The sequence below is a fragment of the Pogonomyrmex barbatus genome, unplaced genomic scaffold (genome assembly GCF_055798465.1).
Source record: "Pogonomyrmex barbatus isolate J1 unplaced genomic scaffold, ASM5579846v1 scaffold1, whole genome shotgun sequence".
In the NCBI taxonomy this organism is placed as follows: Eukaryota; Metazoa; Arthropoda; class Insecta; order Hymenoptera; family Formicidae; genus Pogonomyrmex; species Pogonomyrmex barbatus.
This window is the reverse complement of record NW_028297098.1, coordinates 8,793,794-8,814,606: the sequence shown is the minus strand read 5'-3', so window position 1 is coordinate 8,814,606 and position 20,813 is coordinate 8,793,794. Positions and strand designations below refer to the sequence as shown.

The following is a 20,813-nucleotide window of genomic DNA, read 5'->3' as shown; positions in this document are numbered from 1 at the left end:
TGAGTGGCTAGTGGTCAATCGGGACGTGGTCAAACGGGTGCCCTTTTCAAATACATTGGGTGCATTCGTTTATGCAGTCACTACCGCAGATGTCGTTTGCTTACGTAGGGATGTATCTCATCTGTGCAACTATCTCGGAAGTCTTGCTTTGGATGTTCTGCTTGCAGTACTGCGTAAATAATTACCAAAATGAATTTTATTAGAATAAGAAACGAAAAGGGGTCAGAAACAAATAATTGATCTAAGTAAAATAAGAATAATAAGATATAATTAAAATAAAAATAAGAAAATTAAAAAAAATAAAAAATAAGAATAAAATTATGTATAAATTTATATTCGAATAATTAAAATGTAATAAAACTTTTTTATTGTATAAAAGATAATATTTTATTAATATTAAATTTAATTGATATAAATAAAAGATATTATAAAAAATATTTAATCTATGAATTTTACTTAAAAGTTAGATATTAATTTTTTGTAAATTATATTTTATTATTCTTATTTCTTCTTATTTTTATTCTTATTTTTTCTTATCTTATTCTTATTTTTTATTCTTATTTTTTATTCTTATTTTTTATTTTATCTTATTTTTATTTTAATTATATCTTATTATTCTTATTTTACTTGAATCAATTATTTGTTTCTGATCCTTTTTGCTTCTTATTCTAATAAAATTCATTTTGGTGTTCGTTTACGCAGTACTGCAAGCAGAGCATCCAAAGCAGGACTTCCGAGATAGCTGCACAGAGATACATCTGTGGCATTTGATGGAGGAGAGTGTTGTCCACGATGTGATGAATTTGATGACGGAAAAAAGATGTTGGCCGCGGTGGGATTCGAATCTAGGTTCTCAGGTGTCTAAGACTTGGCGCGCTACCACTGCGCCATGCGGGCCATGGTACTTTTTCGTGAATGTTTTTGCTAGGTATTAGTTGTACGGGGGACCGCCACACATCCCTGTATAAACGAACGACGAACTGCGCTGTAATCCGCTGCAGTCACTTTCGCAGACGGAATAAATGAACGACATCTGCGGTAGTGACTACATAAACGAATGCACCCATAGATAATGTGCGTACATATAAGCCAGCGGCAGTCGATGCTTTTTTTTCTTGTTGGTTTGCTAGCTGGATTCGCGTGTTTACTAAGTTCTTGTCTTTCATTGGTATATTTTCTTAGATCTAAAGAAATATATCAATCAAAGACAAGAGCTCAGGACTGGAATTCTGTACATGTCCACTGACAATTCTCGGTGTCGTTAACTAACGACAGCCAATAGCAAGAACGATTTTGGAAAAAAGCACGGCTGTCATTGGCTATCATTAGTTAACGATACCGATAGTTGTCGGTAAGCGAGTACAGAATCCCAGCTCAGCAAGCACGCGAATCCAGCTAGCAAACCAGCAGGAAAAAAAGCATCTGCCGCTGGCTGTAACCAGCAAAATAATCAGCACAGGAGCACGCAAGCAATCCAGGGTACGTTCCTTTATTCACTCCAAGTACTATCAGTACTACGAATAGCGTTCCGATATAGAGAGCAGTGCACTACGAAAGTATTGAAGTATTGAAGCCTTGAAGTTTATGACGTCATTGATTTTGACGTACTTCCTGTTGCGGCTACTGCAACCAGCGAGGTAAAGCAGTCAGAGCACAAAGATGGTTTGGTTGCTTCCATGAAGACTGAAATAATCTTAATTGATGCTAAAGAAAATAAAGCGTATAATATAAAATAATATAATATAATGAAATTATTATTATTAATTATTATTAATTTAATATATATTAATATATTATTATTTATTATTATATAATTATTATTAATTTTTTTATTTATTTTTTTATTATTAATTATTTTATATATATATATTATATTTAATATATATATATATATATATATAATAAAATTATATTTTTTTTAATATTAGATATGCCAGCCATTATTTCAGTTGGAGAAAACTTCAGAAAACATATTGCAACTGCGTTCCGTTTTATAATTTTGAAGCAGTTAGGCTGGTGTCCCATGACGCCGAAATCTATAGCGAAACGGAACGCGCAAATCAATCACAGCGAAAGAACCAAAAGAAAACTCGTTTATTCTGTTCATTCGTTCTTTTGCTGTGATTGGTTCGCGTGTTCCATTCCGCTGTGGATTTCCGCGCCATGGGACATCAGTCTTAGAAAGCGCACGAAAGTAAAACGAAACGATAGCCGCAGTACACTTCCATTACATCATAGCATGAGCACTCGGAGTGAATAAAGGAACGCACTCCCAGCAGCCAAAAAAAGTATCGCGTGCCACCCGCTTTAATTTCTTCAGATTTAAGTAATATTTTATCATATTTTCTGTTTAACAAATAAAATATCAATACGAATATGATAAACACAATGAAATATGTATTATTAATTAATCATATAAATTTATAACATATTTATTTAATACTGAATATTAATATATTTAGGTTAATTGTGTCTGCAATATTAATTAAAATACATGGCCAATTAAAAATATTTATTTTCAATTAAAATCTGATATTCTGATATTTTTTTTTATTATTTTAGTGTCACAATTAATAATTGGAAATAAATTATAGTAATAACAAAAATGGCACTTAATAAGCAAGATTATAATATAAATGAGGAAAAAGATTTGCAAGTGAGTCAATGGTACGGAATAAGAGAAGCTACATTGTTTCTCGTTGACACTACACAAAAGATGTTCGAAATAGAGTCAGAAGCCAAGTTCAGTCATATTGAAAAGTTTTTCAAAGTTAGTTATATATTATTTTGATGGAGTTATATATAAACAATTGATTGTCATTATTTTTTCAGCTGTACAAACAAATTCTTCGGCAAAAACTAGCATGGAACATGCAAGATTGGATGGGTGTGATATTATTTGGTACTGAAGAAAGTGATGCAAATTTATTATGGAAAAATATTCAAACTTTACACGAACTTGGAGTTGTCACTTTGGATGACTTACAACAAATTAGAAAGTTAAGTGAGTATAATTGATATTATATGCTCAAAGAATATAAATACAATATTCGATGGATTTTTGATAATTTTTCAGCTAAAAATGGTATAAAAGATTATCAAAGTATGAAATCTGAAAATGCTTATCCACTTCACGATGCATTGACATATACTATAGATATCTTCTTGAAGATAAAAACAGTCTTCACCAAACGTAGGGTAGTCTTGATTACTTGTCATACACCTAAACTTACGGACAATGAAAGACATCGCATTAGATTGAAGGCGGCATCTTTAAAGGATTTGGATATCAAACTGCATGTAATCGGTTTAGGAAAAAATTGGATGCATAATCAGTTCTACAAAGATTTAGAGATGCTATCAAGGAAAGATATAGATATTTACAAAACGACATCATTAGTAGACTTAGTGCAGCAAATTAAAGCACCATCCAAGAATATTGCGCGCTTATGCTTCAAGATATATGAACTAGAGATTGATATGATTGTGCGTACTCTGGGCAGGTAAATCTTTATTAAGAATAATATTAATTTTTGCATACCGTTATACAATTTTACAAGTAAGAATGCAATGTTTTACAGGAAACGTAGATGCTTGCAAACAAAACCATTAAGCAAAGCGACCAATCAAGTTTTATCAAGATCCAAGTATTTCAAGAGTGAAGATTTTAATAACGAGGTGCATGTTTCTTGTGTAACATAATTGAAAATTTGCATTTAAATTACATATGAATGTTTTGAATCTTTAATTTTTTTATGCCTAATTTATTTATAGGAGAATAGTGATAACGAGGAATTTGATTTACCTTATATAATACCAGAAAAAGTTAACTGGGAAACTAAAGAGCTAATTGGTCACCAAAAGTTACGTTTCACGCAAGAAGAGCTCTTTCGGATAAAAAATATACATCCACCAGCCATCAAGGTAATTGGTGTCAAATCTATACCTGGTGATCTCTTCAGGTACCACATTAAACGGAAATATTTTGTCAGAATTGACTATGACAGTACTCGTAAAGGTAATAAGCATAAAGTATAAAGATTTAACACATGAGATATAGCACATTTCAATTTATAATATTATATCAATTATATTTATTACATTTATATTGTATTTATTACAAAAATAACATAATGTAAATATAATTTATTTTTTTGTTATAGACAATTTGTTGTTCTTTGGTGCTTTATTAAATAAATGTGTAATTGAAGGAAAAATGATAGTATGCGCATTTACAATGAGGACGAATACGCAAACTAATCTCTGCTACATGATTCCAAATTCTGAGCTGGGTGGTTTTTATCTATCAAAAATCGCATATCAAGGTATATTTTATTGTTTCATATGATAAAAGAAAGAAATTTAAGATATTCCTCAAATGATTCCCTTTAATTTTATAATTTAGGAAACGTAGGAGACAAAAGCGAAGTCTTACAACATTATGATACGCAAAGTTTTGTAACTGATGAAGAAGTCGAGCTATGGAAGAAGATAATCAATCGGCTTGACATGAACTTCCATCCATATATGTTCAGGTCTTATAAATTGGAGTGTCAAGTACAAATAGTGGAGAAGTTAGCTTTGGACAAGGAACCCGGCCCTCCCCCAATTGATTCCATTGAGCAATCATGTGAGTAATATTTACAATATTACAGTAAATCTATTAAAAATGAATATATGGAGAAAGCTAAAAAGTTTATCTTTAAGAATAAATAAAGAGAAAGTACATTGATATTGAATTTTACAAATTATATTAATTTTCAGTTATGAAGACATACAAAAAAACAATTGACTTAATGCCTGAATTTAAGAATATATTTTTCAATATGAGCCCATCTGATGGTCCAACAAGAGCAAAAAGAGCTAAAAAAACTAAGAAGGAAACGTAATTATTACATACAGAATGTAACATAATTAGTAATGAAAATATTTTTGATAATGTATAAAAATTGCATTTTGCTTTTCAAATATTACTTTATGTATATAATCAAGAAATTTTTAAGAGACAGATAAACCTTGCTTCTTAAGCACATAAAGAATATCATTGATCTTAAATATAACCATATTTTATATATAATAAAAGTACATTTATATCTGTGAAATAAATTAAAATTTTTTTAAACCTTTTTTTATACTTTGATATCTCTAACTATTGCATTATTTTACTGTCATCAGTCTTGAATTAGGATATTGGTGTTTAACAGATATTGAAGGAATCAGTTTGGGAATTTGATTGTTGAATAGTAGATTATTAATTAATATTAATTTCATTTGATAATATTTAATTGTTATTTAAATTTATTAAAATATCCTTACTGTGTTTTAATGGAATAATTCTAATAGATATAAAAAGATAAAAATTATACTCTGCATCTAAATGTTTATTCTAGTAATTTAAATGCATACAAATATGTAACTTCTTTTATACATGTATATAAAAATATATTTTCAAATATATTTCTATTACATTTACAATAATTCTGATTAGGCCATAACAAACTAAGGCAAATTCCTGTAACTCACATGAGATTCAATTCTTCTCTTGTATATCTTGTATATCTTAAAAATGTTATCAGAAAAGTACATTTCTAACAGCAAATGTTAAGATAAAAAATTTAATTTTTTATATGCTCAACAATTTTATATATATGTATCATAAATTTAAATAGGAAATTCCTTAGATGTTACAAATAATGTATCAATATGGTTACAAGGAAGTAAATATGAGGTTCTTCCTTACATTTCTTCATTTTCATTTCAAGCATGCAGATTTAAAGTAAAATGCAGGTACTTTTCTCACGAAAGGGATTGGACTTCTGTGATGAGAAGCCTACCAACAGACAATCCTCCTGCTCATGCTCGGTGATGTATTTTATGATGTCCTCAACGGCTTTGCTCACCGTAATTCGTTTCAAGGCGGCCTCGCGACGCAATTGCTCTGTCACTTGACGCTGCTGTTGCAAGTTTGTAATAACCATGTCCATAACAGCCTGCGTGCGTGATAGATAAATTAGAAAATATCAAACTAGACTTCCTCAAGGTAAGATAAAATACATCAAGGAGAAAAGAACAGTTTGCGAAAGTTTAAAGGCTAACCTGGAACCTGATTGTATGATGTTCGAATTTTGCTTTTGTGTTACTCTCAACAACTTAAATCCTTTCCGCAAGAAATACTTCGATAACTTTATCCTCGTTTTCGTAATTTATTTCTAAACTCTTAATTCTCACGAGTCATTTTATCCTTCCTGTGCCAATCCCTCAAGACACGTTCGCACGTGATCGCTCTTAAGGCCATATCAGACTAGCGGTTGCGCGGCTACGATTGCTGGTTGACGATTCTATTTCAGCTAATCACAATGTAGCAGGTCCTGGTTATGGTCAAAGTGATTGGTAATCGTAAAATCATCAACTGGCAACCGTAGCTGGACAACCATTAGTCTGATATAGCCTTTAGGGTTATTTTCATCAATTTGGGCTGCGTTCCGATATTCACTATCAGTAGAGGCACTAGAATCAGAGACTGGCCATAACTTTGATCTGCCAATCAGAGAATCGGAGATCTCTGATCCGCCATGTTTTGGCTAAATCCTACGAGAAAGAAAGAAATATATACCATCTCATTCTAATCTCAATAGCGGTATTTTTTACTTTGCATGTGCATTGATTAAGTATATTGTGCATGTGTATTAAACACATGGAAAGCGTGATAATATATTATTAAATAATAGAGATATTAAAATTGCAAAATATAGTTATAAATTAATTAATTGTGATCAATATAAAAAATGGTGTACCCCGGATGGGTTACAACGATAATATTAGAGATAGTCGGATTCGTTAAGCCTAAGGAGTTGGGACTCCGAGCAGGATCAAAAGAATGGAAGGAAATCTTCTTGAATTCACTAACACACTTTCTTTATTTTAATTGATTTATTTAATAAATGCACAAATTCTTGAGTTTAGTATTTCTTATTTTATTACTTTACACGGTTAAACGTCGGCGGGCGGCTCGGTGCGTATCGCGTTACTCTGGCGGCCGAGTATGTCATCTGAGACGCTGATAGTACGGCTCGCGTGAACTTCACCGCGCTTTTGTAATATCTTGCGCGATAATTATAATAATGATTCCGAACGACACGTTATTCTTGACTTTTGATTCTTCTGACTTCGCCTTGTGTAACCGGTTATATAGTCTGATCGATGCCCGATCAGCATTCTGATCGATTGCGTCGTCGGTTGCGTGATATTGATTAATCAATATTACGCTCGGTTTGATCATCAAATTTAGGAATTTGCTGATAGGCTTTTTCGCAATGTTCTCGCGTGATGCATTTCTGCGATCTTTCGAAAGACTGGTCGCAATTTCGGCGGTTACACATTTGTGTCGTCTTTCGAAAGACTTTTCGAGATTCATGCGACCTAATTTTGTTGCCATGCGGACTACTTTTATTATTGGTTGTTATTTTTATTATTGGTTGTAGATCTGGCTACAACAACACCCTTTACTTTGGTATGGATCAAATTTAATATACTGTTTCCATCGGAAGTAAAAATTTGTGGATCGAAGCGGAATTGAAATGAGCGCCATTTGTTGCGTCTCCATCAACTCAAATCTGGTTTTACATAAACATTTATACTACACACTAAACCGCTAACTCCTCTATTTATTGAGCCTGAAAGTTGACCCCAAAACTTAGGCTGGTTCCCCATGCACCGTAACTTACGTAAGCGTAAACTCATCCAACCAAATTGTCTCAGCTACTCTACACAAATCCGTCTAGACTCTTATCAGACGATTTGATTGGTTGACGCAGTTTACAGTTACGCTGCATGAGGAACCACCCTTATGGATTACATAATGTGACGTAAGGGAGACAAATGATGTTACGTGATTAATGCGAATGTAATATGGCTGATGCACTACAAGCCAATATTTACAATATTTTTAATAAATATTTTTATTAAAAATCTTAAATATCTCCTTTCTTCAATTCTGCTTTAGAAATTTTTTTTCTTTTGTATTAAATAAATTTCTTTACTTAAATCTAATTATATATATATATATATATATATATATATATATATACATATATATGTATATATTAGGTGTACAAAAAAGTTCTGAGCTTTAGATTTCATATAACCGAAATAATAATTTAAATTTTATATATCTTCCCGCCCTTTTGCGGTTTTAAAACGTTGACATTTGGCCTTCTAAAATGCCATACGGTTTGGCGTTTGATGCACATAATCTTAAAAATCAGTAGTGTTCACGATGGCAATAACAAAAGAGCATATTCGATTTTCCATCCACTTCGCGTTTCATCTGAAGAAAAATGCTGCTGAAGCCACTGCAATGATTTGTGCTGCATATGGAGAGACCGCTGTAAGTCATACTACATGTAAAAGATGGTATCAAAAATTTCGCCAAGAAGATTTCAGTCTTGAAGATAAACCGCGTGCTGGACGCCCTTAAAAGATTGAAACGAACGAATTGCAAGCACTGTTGGATATAAACTCTGCGCAAACTGAAAAGGAGCTTGCAGAACAGCTTGGCGTTACGCAGCAAACCATTTCCATACGTTTACATACGATGGGAAAGGTTCAGAAGGAAGGCAGATGGGTTCCGCATGAATTGTCCGAAGACAACAAAAATCGTCGGCGTGACACTGCACTCACTTTGCTTTCAAAGTTCCGGAAAAAAGATTTTTTGCACAAAATCATTACAGGCGATGAAAAGTAGATTCTTTATGATAACCCTAAATGTAGAAAATCATGGGTTGACCCTGGTCAACCTTCAACATTGACGCCGAAGCCCAATATCCACGCCAAGAAAGTTTTGCTCTGTATCTGGTGGGATTGGAAAGGTGTGTTGTATTACGAGTTGTTACAACTGGGTGAAACAATCACGGCAGACCGCTACTAACAACAATTGACCAATTTGAGTGATGCATTAGAAGAAAAGAGGCCATTTACTGGCCAAGAACGTCGTAAAGTGATTTTGCTTCATGACAATGCTCGACCATATGTTGCGAAAGCGACTCAGGATCATATCTTTGCGTTAGGTTGCGAACTTCTCCCGCATGCGGCCCAGACATGGCGCCTTCCAATTACTACCTATTCCGGTCGCTGCAGCATTATTTGGCTGATACACATTTCGTGAGATTTGAAGAGATACGAAAATGCATTGATGACTTTATCGCTTCGAAGTCGGTGAGCTTCTATCGTCAAGAAATTCGCAAGCTACCCGAAAGATGGCAAAAGGTCGTTGATGCAAACAGGGAATATTTCGCTGATTAATATTTTTTTGTTTTTGAATAAAGATTGAATTTTACAAAAAAAAGCTCAGAACTTTTTTGTACACCTAATATATACCTTATTTCGTATGACCAAATACTTTGTAATATATACATATTTGTAAAAGGTGTAACAACTTTATTGTTAAAGATATTTTTTTCTTCAAGAAATGAATAAAAGCTAACAATTATCGAAAAGAATAAAAAAAACATTACACATTTGTTATCCAAATATATATAAAATTCGTGTGTCGGTATATATAGCATATATAGTGCTTATGGTACCGCGCCAATTAAGAGATCGTGATCATAGAGAGTAGCATATCGGTAACGGCGACGAGTCTGAGCCTCGGGTTATGACAAGAACGGTCACGCTGACCGGCGAATGCACGCAAGCGTCAAAGGCGACGCGTCACTGCAAGGCAGACGAGAGCGCACGCGGCGCGAAGTCCGAGCGCACACTAGAGTGCATGCGGTGCAATGTCCGAGCACGTGCGACGCGAGAGAGAGAGAGCGAGCGTGCACTAGAGCGCACACGACACGAGAGAGAGAGAGAAAGAGCGAGAGTGCGCACACAAGATGGACACCCGCGCACGGAATGGCGACACGCACTGGACACGTGCAGCGCATGAGGAGCGCAGGAGAAGCACTCGCGAGGGAAACGGCACTCGCGAGACTTGAGACTTGCAGTCGAGACCGTGTCGAGGCAACGACAATGCACTCGCGGGACAACCGTGCCGCGACTTACGCACATGAAGGTCGGCAAACGACTGTTATAAGATGGATCGCTACATCCGCGCTAAGATGGCCCGGGAAGATAATGGAAGCACTACTCGAATCGCGGCACTAAGCTTTTTTCCAACGGTGTGGTTGATGCTGCGTAGCGACGGATGGCACAAGACATGATGAAGGAGGCGAGGGTGCTATATCATATATGGGACTTTCATGCGCATGCGTGTCCCCCTTACTTCATACGCATACGTATGAGTTTTGTACATGCTTTTCGAGGCTATGTATTTGAGATAAGTTAGCGGTCTAATATGTAAATATAAATATCTATGGGTTCTACGCATAATGTAAGAAGAAAGGTGAACCTTTCATTGCGCATAATGGCACAAATTTGAGATTTTAACCAATCAGAGCTTTTATGCGCTGTTTACAAGTATCAAAAATGAAATAAGATTGTCTAATGCAATTGGAATACAAAATATGTTGTATTTATTAGGTGTACAAAAAAGTTCTGAGCTTTTTTGGTAAAATTCAATTTTTATTCAAAAACAAACAAAAAAATATTAATCAGCAAAATATTCCCCGTTTGCATTAACGATCTTTTGTCATCTTTCGGGTAGCTTCGAATTCCTTGACGATAGAAGCTCACCGGCTTCGAAGCGATAAAGTCATCAATGCATTTTCTCTTCAAATATCTGTATCTGAGAAATACTGTGACTCCGCTCCTGCGAGCTTTGTATCTCTCGCTACCGCTACTCCGCTTCTGTAATCTCGGCAGATACCGCTACTCCGCTTTGCAAGCTTTGTATTTCCGCCTACCGTTGTAAATATCGTGCGGAACCTTACACTGCGCCTGAAGACATATTCACACACACACACACACACACACACACACACACACACACACACACACACACACACACACACACACACACACACACACACACACACACACACACACACACACACACACACACACACACACACACACACACACACACACACACACACACACACACAGACAGACAGACAGACAGACAGACAGACAGACACACACACACACACACACACACACCTATCCTATATATAATTAATCTCTCAATAATTAGTCTCTCAATAAATATTATATTTTGGTTAATTGCTGTGTTGTTAATAAGCTCGGACTCCCCCTTCTCTCGAATCCTGGCACCGGCGAATTAATCCGCGATGTCAGGAAAAGTGCACCGTTACACGTTAATTTCTGAATAGATTAATTGCTGTGTACGCACACGCACACGCATGCACCCATGCACGCACAGTTGAGAAATTTAATTCTTGCAATTTATTCAAAAATATTATTCAAAAATAAACATAAGATTATTAACACTAAAGTCATACATTATATTACACTATAATCATATTATACATATAAGATCAAAGAATTTAGTTAAACATAAATTCTATTTATGGCGAATATTTATTAATACTTTTACAAATTACAAAAAAAAATTAAAACCGACGTTAATTCCATAAATTTTAATGGCTTATTTCCCTATAAAAATTTAATACCATTAAATGATTAATTACTTACTTTGTCTATTAAAAGTGTTCTTTAACGTATTTAATTACTCGAAGTAAGTAATTTTCAATATTAAAATGAATAATATTAAATTGAATTTCCATAAGTGAATTATCAATCATTTCATTAAAAGAATTATGATTACATTGTAATTATAATTATAATTGTAATTATATCATTTTGTTTACATTCAATCATATTAGAATAAGATGAATACTTAAAATTGTTTAGTAAGTTTAAAAAAATAGTTAAAATTTTCGCATAAGCAATATATGTAAATGCTAAACATAAGAATTTGACGAGAAATTGTACTCTTTAATATAACAGGTTTATATTTTAAAAAATCATTAAAAGAAGTTATACGATCTCACGTAGAACAAAACTCTCCAGTGGACGTCAATCATGGATATTCAGAACATCCATTAGATGGCCATTAGACTTCCAGTAGAACTCCACAGTTCGTAGAAGTCTATGAGACTTCTATTAGACGTCTTCTATTAGACGTCTTTCATAGATGTCTGTTAGACGTTAAGTGGATCGCTAATAGAGGGTTCATAGAGTCTCGGTATACTCACACGGAACAAAAACCTCTAATAGATGTCCATTAGAGGTCTACCATGAAGGTTTGGAACTTCTAATAGATCTAATGTCTATGAATCTTCCAGAAGACTTCTACAGAAAAAATTAATAAAAAGAATTTTTTATGATGCTGAACAAAAATATTTCTTTGAAGGAAACAAAGGAAGATATAATAATCGTAGGAAGAATATCGATCAGGAAAACTCCAATGGCCCCTTGAGATCGGATGTGCAAAGGGGGCCCGAACGAGTTACACACCCTTCGAAAACTCCAGAGTCCAAGTAGACAAAAACGCTCCGGAAATTCGACTCGTAACTGTAAACTTGGATAAACATAGTCGCGTGCCTATTGTGCAGGTAGAGATCCGTAATATAACAGATGACGTAACTCTAATGCTAGACACTAGTTCGAGACCAAACATAATTAAAGAAAATCTCATACCTGAAGACGAAAAAATCAATTATACAAATATCTTAAAGTTGAATGATATAAATAATTATCCTGGTTATACTCTCGGGGAAATCACTTTAATTCTTTTCAATAAACCAATAACCTTTCATATTGTAGCGAATAATTTCCCGATTCCGTAATCTGGTATTAGGCAATGATTTCTTTAAACAAACATCATCAAAAATTGATTACGCACAAGGATGTATAGATGTATCCGGAATCCAAGTCCCTTTTCTCTCGCCAGAAATCATAGTGACATCACCAAGAATCATTATTTTACGTAAGAATTAGCAATCCTAATGTTAAAATTTGATATGTATCGAAATTGAAGATAACGCATGAAATTTATCTAGGAGACATGGTCGTGGAAAACGTTTCGGGAAAAGCATATTTAAATATCATAAACACACGGAACGAAGAAGTAGAGATCAGGGTGCCGATTATAAATCTTAGACCTCTGAATGAGATAGTTGACCTTTGTGAAACCAGAATAAAGACGTTAGATTATCAGGAAAAATTAACAAATTCACATCCGAATTTCTTTCCGAAGGAAACCGAAAATAGTATTGGTCCTAATAAAGAAGAATTGTTAATTGTTAACGAAAATCAAAATAAAAATGTAATAAGTAGAGAGGAAGACGAGATTATGAATATAAATGGCATTGAGATTGTTAATGAAAATAAAAATGGAAACGAAAATAAAAATGAAAGTAAAAATGCAAAGACGAAAGAAGACGGAATTATAAATAACAAACATAAAGAAATTAAAACCTCTATAAATGGAGATAGAATTAATAAAAATTTAAATTCGAAAATAAAAATGAAATTAAAATGAAAGAAAGTAAAAAGGAAAATCCTAATTTCGGTATTCAGAGAGAGAAGTTATCAAACCTCCTCTGAGATATCCTCCCATCCCAAAATCCTCGGAGAGGGAAGTTATCAAACCTCGTCCGAAAATTTAAAAAAATTCTGAATTTCTTGGAGATGAAAATTGTCGAATCAGTTCAAGAAATAATTCTGGAATTGCCGATGGAAGTTTTCGCACTCCTCGAGCATTTTCCAGCTCTGTCGGTTATGAGGAGGGAAGTTACCAAACCTCACTACGTAATTCGATACAATCCTGTCTGGAGGAAAATAAAAATATTAATTCCTCAGTTTCGTTAGAAGCTGTTAAATTCCCAAGAGTTGGGATGATCTCGGAAAAAATGAATGGAAAAAATGAACCCTCTCACATTATCGCCAAAGAGCTTATGGAAAGGATACAAATAAATAAATCGAATGAAATAAATCGTAACAAATTAGGAATGAAAAACAAAAAACCGTCTTCAAAAATTTTTTAATTAAAACAAAATCAATCTCAAGAGACAATACGCAAGCGTAAATCAAAGCAGGAAAAAGCTGTATAAGAGTTACAGAGTAGTAGCAAAGGAAATGTAGCAACTAAATGCTTAACATTATTGGGAGAAAACCAAAGAGATAGACTCACAAAAATCATAGAATTATTGCGACTAGAACGCTTGAATAATTATGAAGAGGAGAGTGTGATAAATCTTATAATTAATAGTCAAGATAGGTTTCATATACCCGAGGAAAAACTGACGACAATTAATGTTTTACAATATAAAATATCAACAACAGATGACCAGCCGATAAATACTCGTCAGTATAGATTTCCGCAAATTCATAAAGAAGAAATAAACAGGTAGGAGAGCTGTTAGAAGGAGTCATAGTAAAACCTTCGCAGTCGCCTTACAATACGCTCATATGGATATTTGTATCTAAGAAAGAGGATTCTTAAGGAAATAAACGATGGAGAATGATATTAGATTTCCGGCATTAAATGACAAAACTATCGGAGATGCGTATCTACTACCAAATATAGTTGATATCTTAAATCAACTGGAAGCCCGATATTTTTTGGTATGCGATCTAGCTTCAGGATTTCATCAAATAAAAATCCAGCGGATCCAGCAGATAACCATAAAACCGCTTTTACAACACTTTTTGGGTATTACGAATTTGATAGAATACCATTTGGATTGAAAAATGCTCCTGCTACTTTCCAACAATTAATGGATTTAGTCTTATTAGGATTACAAGGAAAAGAATTATTTGTTTATATGGACGATATTGTTATTTACGCGTCGTCATTAGAAGAGCATGAAAGAAAATAGAATCTTTTAATAGATTAAATTACGCGTAGTAAATTTAATTAAAACTATAGCCCGATAAATGTGAATTTTTTAAATCAGAGGTAACTTATTTATTTGGGACACATTATAGGCAAAAACGGAGTTAAATCTAAAAAAATTAGAGGCTATACGACGATTTCCTAGGCCCAAGACGCCTAAAAACATTAAACAATTTCTAGGACTAGCAAGATATTACAGACGATTTATTCCTAATTTTTCTAAATTAGCAAAATGACAAATTTATTAAAAAATGACATAGATTTCGAGTGAACACAAGAGCAAGAAGAATCACTTGAAATATTAAAACAAAGATTATATGAAGAACCCGTGTTGCAATATTCTGATTTTTCAAAGCCTTTTATCTTAACGACCGCTTTCGGAGTAGCCGTAGGAGGAATATTGTCGCAGGGTGAAATAAATAAGGATCGACTAGTCGCGTATGCGTCGCGAATTCTAACTGATGATGAATTAAAATACGATATATACGAAAATGAAGCGCTGGCTATACTATATTGTGTTAAACATTTATATAACCCCTATTTATAATTATATAGCCCATATTTATACGGCCGAAAATTTACTTTAATCACAGATCATAAACCTCTATTATGGTTTAAAAACAAGATACCAACATGAGAATATTACGATGGAGATTAAAATTAGCCGAATATGATTACGATGTTGTATACAAAGCAGGAAAAACTAATGTAAATGCCGATGCGTTATCCAGAAATCCGGTGAATTTTGAAGAAATGGATTACAAGGCAATTACTGATAGAAGAACTTTAAATCTCAAGCAAAAGATGCGGAAATAATTTTCAAAATGTTAGAAGAACCCGACGAGAAAGAAGAAATAGAAGAGGACAAAGACTTCGAGTTATATCTTTCAAATGACGAGCAAACAGAAAATTTACCACCTGACGATCTGTTTAGGGATAATAGGGATTCATATCCTTTACACAAGAAGAATTAGACGCATTACCAATGTAGCAGACAGAGAAAGTACTAATAATCCACTGAGAGTCAGAAGAATGTTCACTTGTAGACAAACGAAAGAAATAATCGCTTAAAATTAACGCAAAGGAGAAAATGAAATTAATGAAATTGAGGATCAAATCAGCAAAAGCGACAAAAAAGAGAAAAATGACGAAGAAACTGACGACGAAGAAGAAAGCGAAATAATAAATGAAGAAAATAAAGAGCTTAGTACAAATATACTTAAACCGACTATCATTGACAACAAGCTAATAAAAAACAATGTTGAATTATTATTTTTGTATTTGGAAAGATAACGTAGCATATTTTGTTGATGTCAACGGAAATCCATTAGATTCTGGAGCACAAAAATTATTCGAGCGCAACGAATTGCCTCTCAACGAATCCATATTATGTAAACCGCAAGTCGTAAAACGCAAAAATTTCCACGTGGCCTTACCCATTGGTGAAGAGTTGAGAGAAGGACCAACAATGACTTTAAATTATATAACGCAAACTCTGATTGAATTACGAAAAATAACAGAGGAATTAAAATTAAAAACTATTAGTATTAAAATTAAAACGGATTTTATTTGCAACGTTCCGTGGAACAATATCAAAGCACAAATGCAAATAACCTTTCTCGACTCACTAACTAAACTAATTATTTGTAATGGATCAGTAAAATACCCTCCGAAAGTTCTTCGCTCTTCTATAATAGGCGAAACACATTGCTTACCTACAGGTGAACATAGAGGCGTTACTAAAACGTACAACAGAATTAAGCACAATTACTATTGGGAAAATATGAAATCCGATGTCCAATAATATATTTAGCAATGCCTACAATTGAAGAAGTTAGTACGCGTTAAAACGAAACAACCCATGATAATTACACTCCGGAAACTGTCTTCAAGGTAGCAATGGATATTGTCGGGCCTCTACAAAAAATTGAGAAAAGAAACGAGTACATTTTAACATTGCAAGATCAGCTAAATTTTGCATGGAAATACCATTGCCAGATCAAACTTCCGAAACGATAGCGAAAGCTTTCGTAGACAGATTTATTTGTGTACTAGGAGCACCTAAGGTGATATTAACGGATCAAGGGAGAAATTTTATTAGCGAGCTAATGAAGAAGCTCGCCAGAATATTTAAATTCATTTACCCAACTTACGAACCCCAAATTACGAACAACCGCTTTCCATCCTCAATCTAACGGATCTTTGGAGAGATCACACCACGCGCTGGGAGAATATTTAAAACAATACATCAATGAGCAAAGACAATGGGATCGATGGATAGGACTCGCGATGTTTAATTACAATACTAGCACGAGGTTACCAAGCACACCCCATATGAGCTAGTTTTTGGGAAAATAGCAAGGATTTCATCACATGAACTCTTAACTCCCGAAGAACAGTTAACAAGTTATGATGATTATTTAATAAATTTAGTTACGCTGCTACATTTGATACAAACGAACGCTTGGGAAAATGTTGTCGAAACAAAATATAAATCAAAGAGATACTATGATAAGAAAATCAAGAAAGAAGATTTTCAAACCCGGAGATTATGTATTCTTGTTTGTAAAAGGGCCTAAACTAGGAAAATTCGGAGATCGATATACTGGATCTGAGGTGTTAGAAATATTGAACAGAAATAATGTAAGAATTCGTATAAAGAAAAACAGTCGAGTGGTACATTCTAACCGATTACGAATATCGCATATTAAAACATTACAATCAATAATTAATCCTCCCGAAAATAGCAGGAGAAGAGAAGGAATGATACGCATAAACAATCACGATAACTTAATTACCTAACTATTCGATAATCTACCAGTAAGAACACACAAAAAGAGAAAGAAAAAAAAAGAGGAATCTGTTTAAACTCACCAGTGGAGGTTACATCCACGGTAGTGATTGTCGAGGAGCTCTGCTCACGCCTCGACCTCGGCCATCACCTCGTTGACCGTTTAATTCGGATGGTCCCGTTGTACAGGGACATCCTCGGCCCTGACTATTCTATCTCGTTGGTGACGTGATAGGATGCGGCTTATTTTTTTCATCTCCTCCAGGTTGTCGCTACGTTCCAGTCGTGACGTGGGGAACTCGCGCTTTCCGAGCCAGGAAATTCACCTGGCTCTGGTACAACTTGGGTATTCACTTCTGACCCACGGTTACAGGATGATTCTCTTATATCCACGAACGGGATGGACGCCCGTCGTCCACTCGATTATAACGCAGCCATTCGAGACGCGATCGCGGCGATAATCGTGCCGCATCAACCTCAGGTCCAGCATGACCCTATCCGGAGACGGAAGAAAAGAACGACCGGCATCACGAGCCGGTTGCGGTGGCGGCGACGGCGATGCCGCGACATTTCCGCCTGGATTTCGTCGGGGCGGGCTCGGAGGATGGCGACCCGGATCTGCATCAACACCGGCTCTTGCGACGAACTTCTCGAAAATTTCTAAGAGAAGCGCCGCAGAATCCGATGATAATTAAATGGGATCACAGAGAATCCCTCGGGGACACAGAATGAATAATCCCTGCATTTCTTCCTTCACATTATCCCCTATCGAACCGGTCTTACTACTTAGGCCACTATCACACCCGTAATCACCAAAGAATCGCGTCATTCTTACAGCACAGAGACTCAGGAGTAATTGTAGGGTTACGAAATCTAGACGTTTATGGAAAGCTAGCTTCATCACTGCGAACATTCTGTACACACATGTTTCCGAAATAAGTCGCAAAACCCCAAAAACGAGAGAAAAAAAAAGGGGGAGAGAGAATCCGAGAAAATACGAGACAATACTTCGATAATCATGGCAGAAGTTAACGAACCTGCCTGCCTGCTAAAGTCCAAATTTTATCCTCACAGATAAATTTTTTTTATCATCAATCTTGGTTTCCAGAATATATTAAACGATAAGAATATCTAAGAATGACTAACACTATGAAAATTAACGAACGCGATCTGTGAAAAAATGTGAAACCCATAAATAAACAAAGAAACAGCTGAATTACAAATCAACCGATATTATAAATCAATAAGGAACTAACATTCAAATAAATAATAATAAAATAACCGAAATTTCAAATGGATCATCAAATCACGAAAATAATCATAATCCTGATAATATTAATAACGCGGATGAAAATTATGGAATTATAGGTTATGATTGCAGATCGCCATCTGTACAGTTACATCACCTTATCTTTATTAAATATCGAGGAATGTGACATTCCATTACAAAACGTAGAATCTAGCAAGGTCTACGTACAATTATTACAGATAAATGAATTCGAAGTAGTAAAAGTAATTCAATGTAAGGTTGAAATCGATAGAATGATCAAAAGATGTGGCATGTTCTCTCACTCCATAAATGTTTTTAACGGCAAATATTCCTATATAGAAAAAACATCGCGCGAAGTATGCCAACATATGCACGCTTATGGAACGTATCAATTACACAGCACGTATATTACCGAACTAAAATCGATTTACACCTCAGCACGACCGGTAACATTAGCAGGAAACGTAGACACCGACGGCGCATGCAAAGGGAGCACATATTCAGATCCATACGGACGTTGTCTCACAAGTATAAAGATTACGTTATAAGATTACATAGCCGATGTACGAATAAACACCAATCGAATACTACTCAGATTGGGAGTAGCTTGTGAACTTAGCACTACTCGTTGCGCGGATATAAAAGGAAGCGACAGCTTTTGGGACCTAGTGCCTGCAGATTCTTGTAAATTTAATAATTACGGAGTATTATATAGCGAATATGCAAATAAAATATTAGATAATATGAGCGAACAACACTGTTTTTGTTTTAGCAACTAAAAGAAAGTATGCAACATGCGGATATACGCTCACACGCACGGAACATCCCAAGTTAATTATTTTTGAAACCTCACTTGGCGTAGCAGTCTTTAAAAAACAATCTCAAGTCTCTAACCTCGACATCTTTACTTATATGAATTCGAAATTCGTATACGTCGAAAAACATATCCGCATACAAATAAATCAATTATACCAAAATATTTTACTACAGCAATATACACTGGAACACAAGATGTTACAAAATGCTTTAGCCATTGACATGCAATTACCAGATATTTTTGCCTACCATTTAATGAAAGGACCGATATAGATATATGGTGATATATGATATATGATATATGATATATGATATTTATTGGCAGGTGAAGTAATTCACATCGTAAAATGCGTACCCGTCGAAGTAAAAATTGCATGAATCAATGATTGCTACGATCAGCTACCTGTAATTCGAGGAAACAATACTTATTTTTTAACCCCGCAGACTCATATTCTTTTGTGCCAAGGGACTCAAGTAACATGTAATTTGTTTACATCTGCTATGTATCTCTTAGGAGACGCATGATATAAATTAATGCTAAGACCGGTGGATACACAATCACCGACTATCATGAAACCTATGACTAAACTGACATGGAAATATATTAGTCCTGGCTCACAAGCGGAATACATCGATAACGATCTTCGCGATCATATAATGTTCCCTGCCGAGAGACCGTACTCAACACTATGGCCAGAGGAATGATGGGACGACCGGCGTCTTTGAACAGAGGGTCGTTTTCTCAAATTTAATGGATGAAGCAAATAATCTATAACAAAAATAGCTGAATCTGCATGGCAGAAATTTTTGATTTTTGGAAATATCAGCGCCGGAAGCATTGGAATATGCTTAGTAGGGAGAATAATAAAATTAATACTAGATACTCTCGTGCACAGATATGCTTTGGACATCGTGTATGATCAATATACCTGATAGGAGCCATATAGAACTCATTAACCCAACTTCTAATTACACTTAGGAAAGAAGAAAAACAAGCCTGAAAATTCTGAACCCACGGCCCCAACCGAGATGAGCAAAAAACCAGACACAATCGAACAACCAAATCAACAAGATCTACAACCGTATACTCTCTCCTCCCTCCTCTCCCTACTAAAGAAACCTCCACACTTGCA

General features: G+C 34.7%; 2 protein-coding genes across 4 annotated transcripts; one reads left to right on the top strand and one right to left on the bottom strand.

Annotated features, from left to right (window-relative positions):
* The first annotated feature begins 2,141 nt into the window (after positions 1 to 2,141).
* On the top strand, positions 2,142 to 5,122 carry LOC105423857 (DNA repair protein Ku70). Of its 3 annotated transcripts, none has more exons than XM_011633798.3 (9): positions 2,142 to 2,326; positions 2,563 to 2,667; positions 2,833 to 3,004; positions 3,077 to 3,503; positions 3,582 to 3,678; positions 3,775 to 4,018; positions 4,164 to 4,325; positions 4,406 to 4,630; positions 4,765 to 5,122. In XM_011633798.3, the coding sequence occupies exons 2-9, from the start codon at positions 2,665 to 2,667 to the stop codon at positions 4,887 to 4,889; spliced, it is 1,455 nt and encodes a 484-aa protein (XP_011632100.2). In that variant the 5' UTR covers positions 2,142 to 2,326; positions 2,563 to 2,664; the 3' UTR covers positions 4,890 to 5,122. The 3 variants fall into 3 exon arrangements, with proteins under 3 accessions (XP_011632100.2, XP_011632091.2, XP_011632108.2); XM_011633789.2 differs by having other exon boundaries at positions 2,563 to 2,770; XM_011633806.3 differs by lacking the exon at positions 2,563 to 2,667.
* A 238-nt stretch (positions 5,123 to 5,360) lies between these two features.
* Ggamma1 (guanine nucleotide-binding protein subunit gamma-1) lies at positions 5,361 to 6,303 on the bottom strand. Its single transcript, XM_011633819.2, has 2 exons — positions 6,097 to 6,303; positions 5,361 to 5,990 (listed from the first exon to the last, which is right to left on the bottom strand). The coding sequence occupies exon 2, from the start codon at positions 5,982 to 5,984 to the stop codon at positions 5,772 to 5,774; it is 213 nt and encodes a 70-aa protein (XP_011632121.1). The 5' UTR covers positions 5,985 to 5,990; positions 6,097 to 6,303; the 3' UTR covers positions 5,361 to 5,771.
* Positions 6,304 to 20,813: the final 14,510 nt, after the last annotated feature.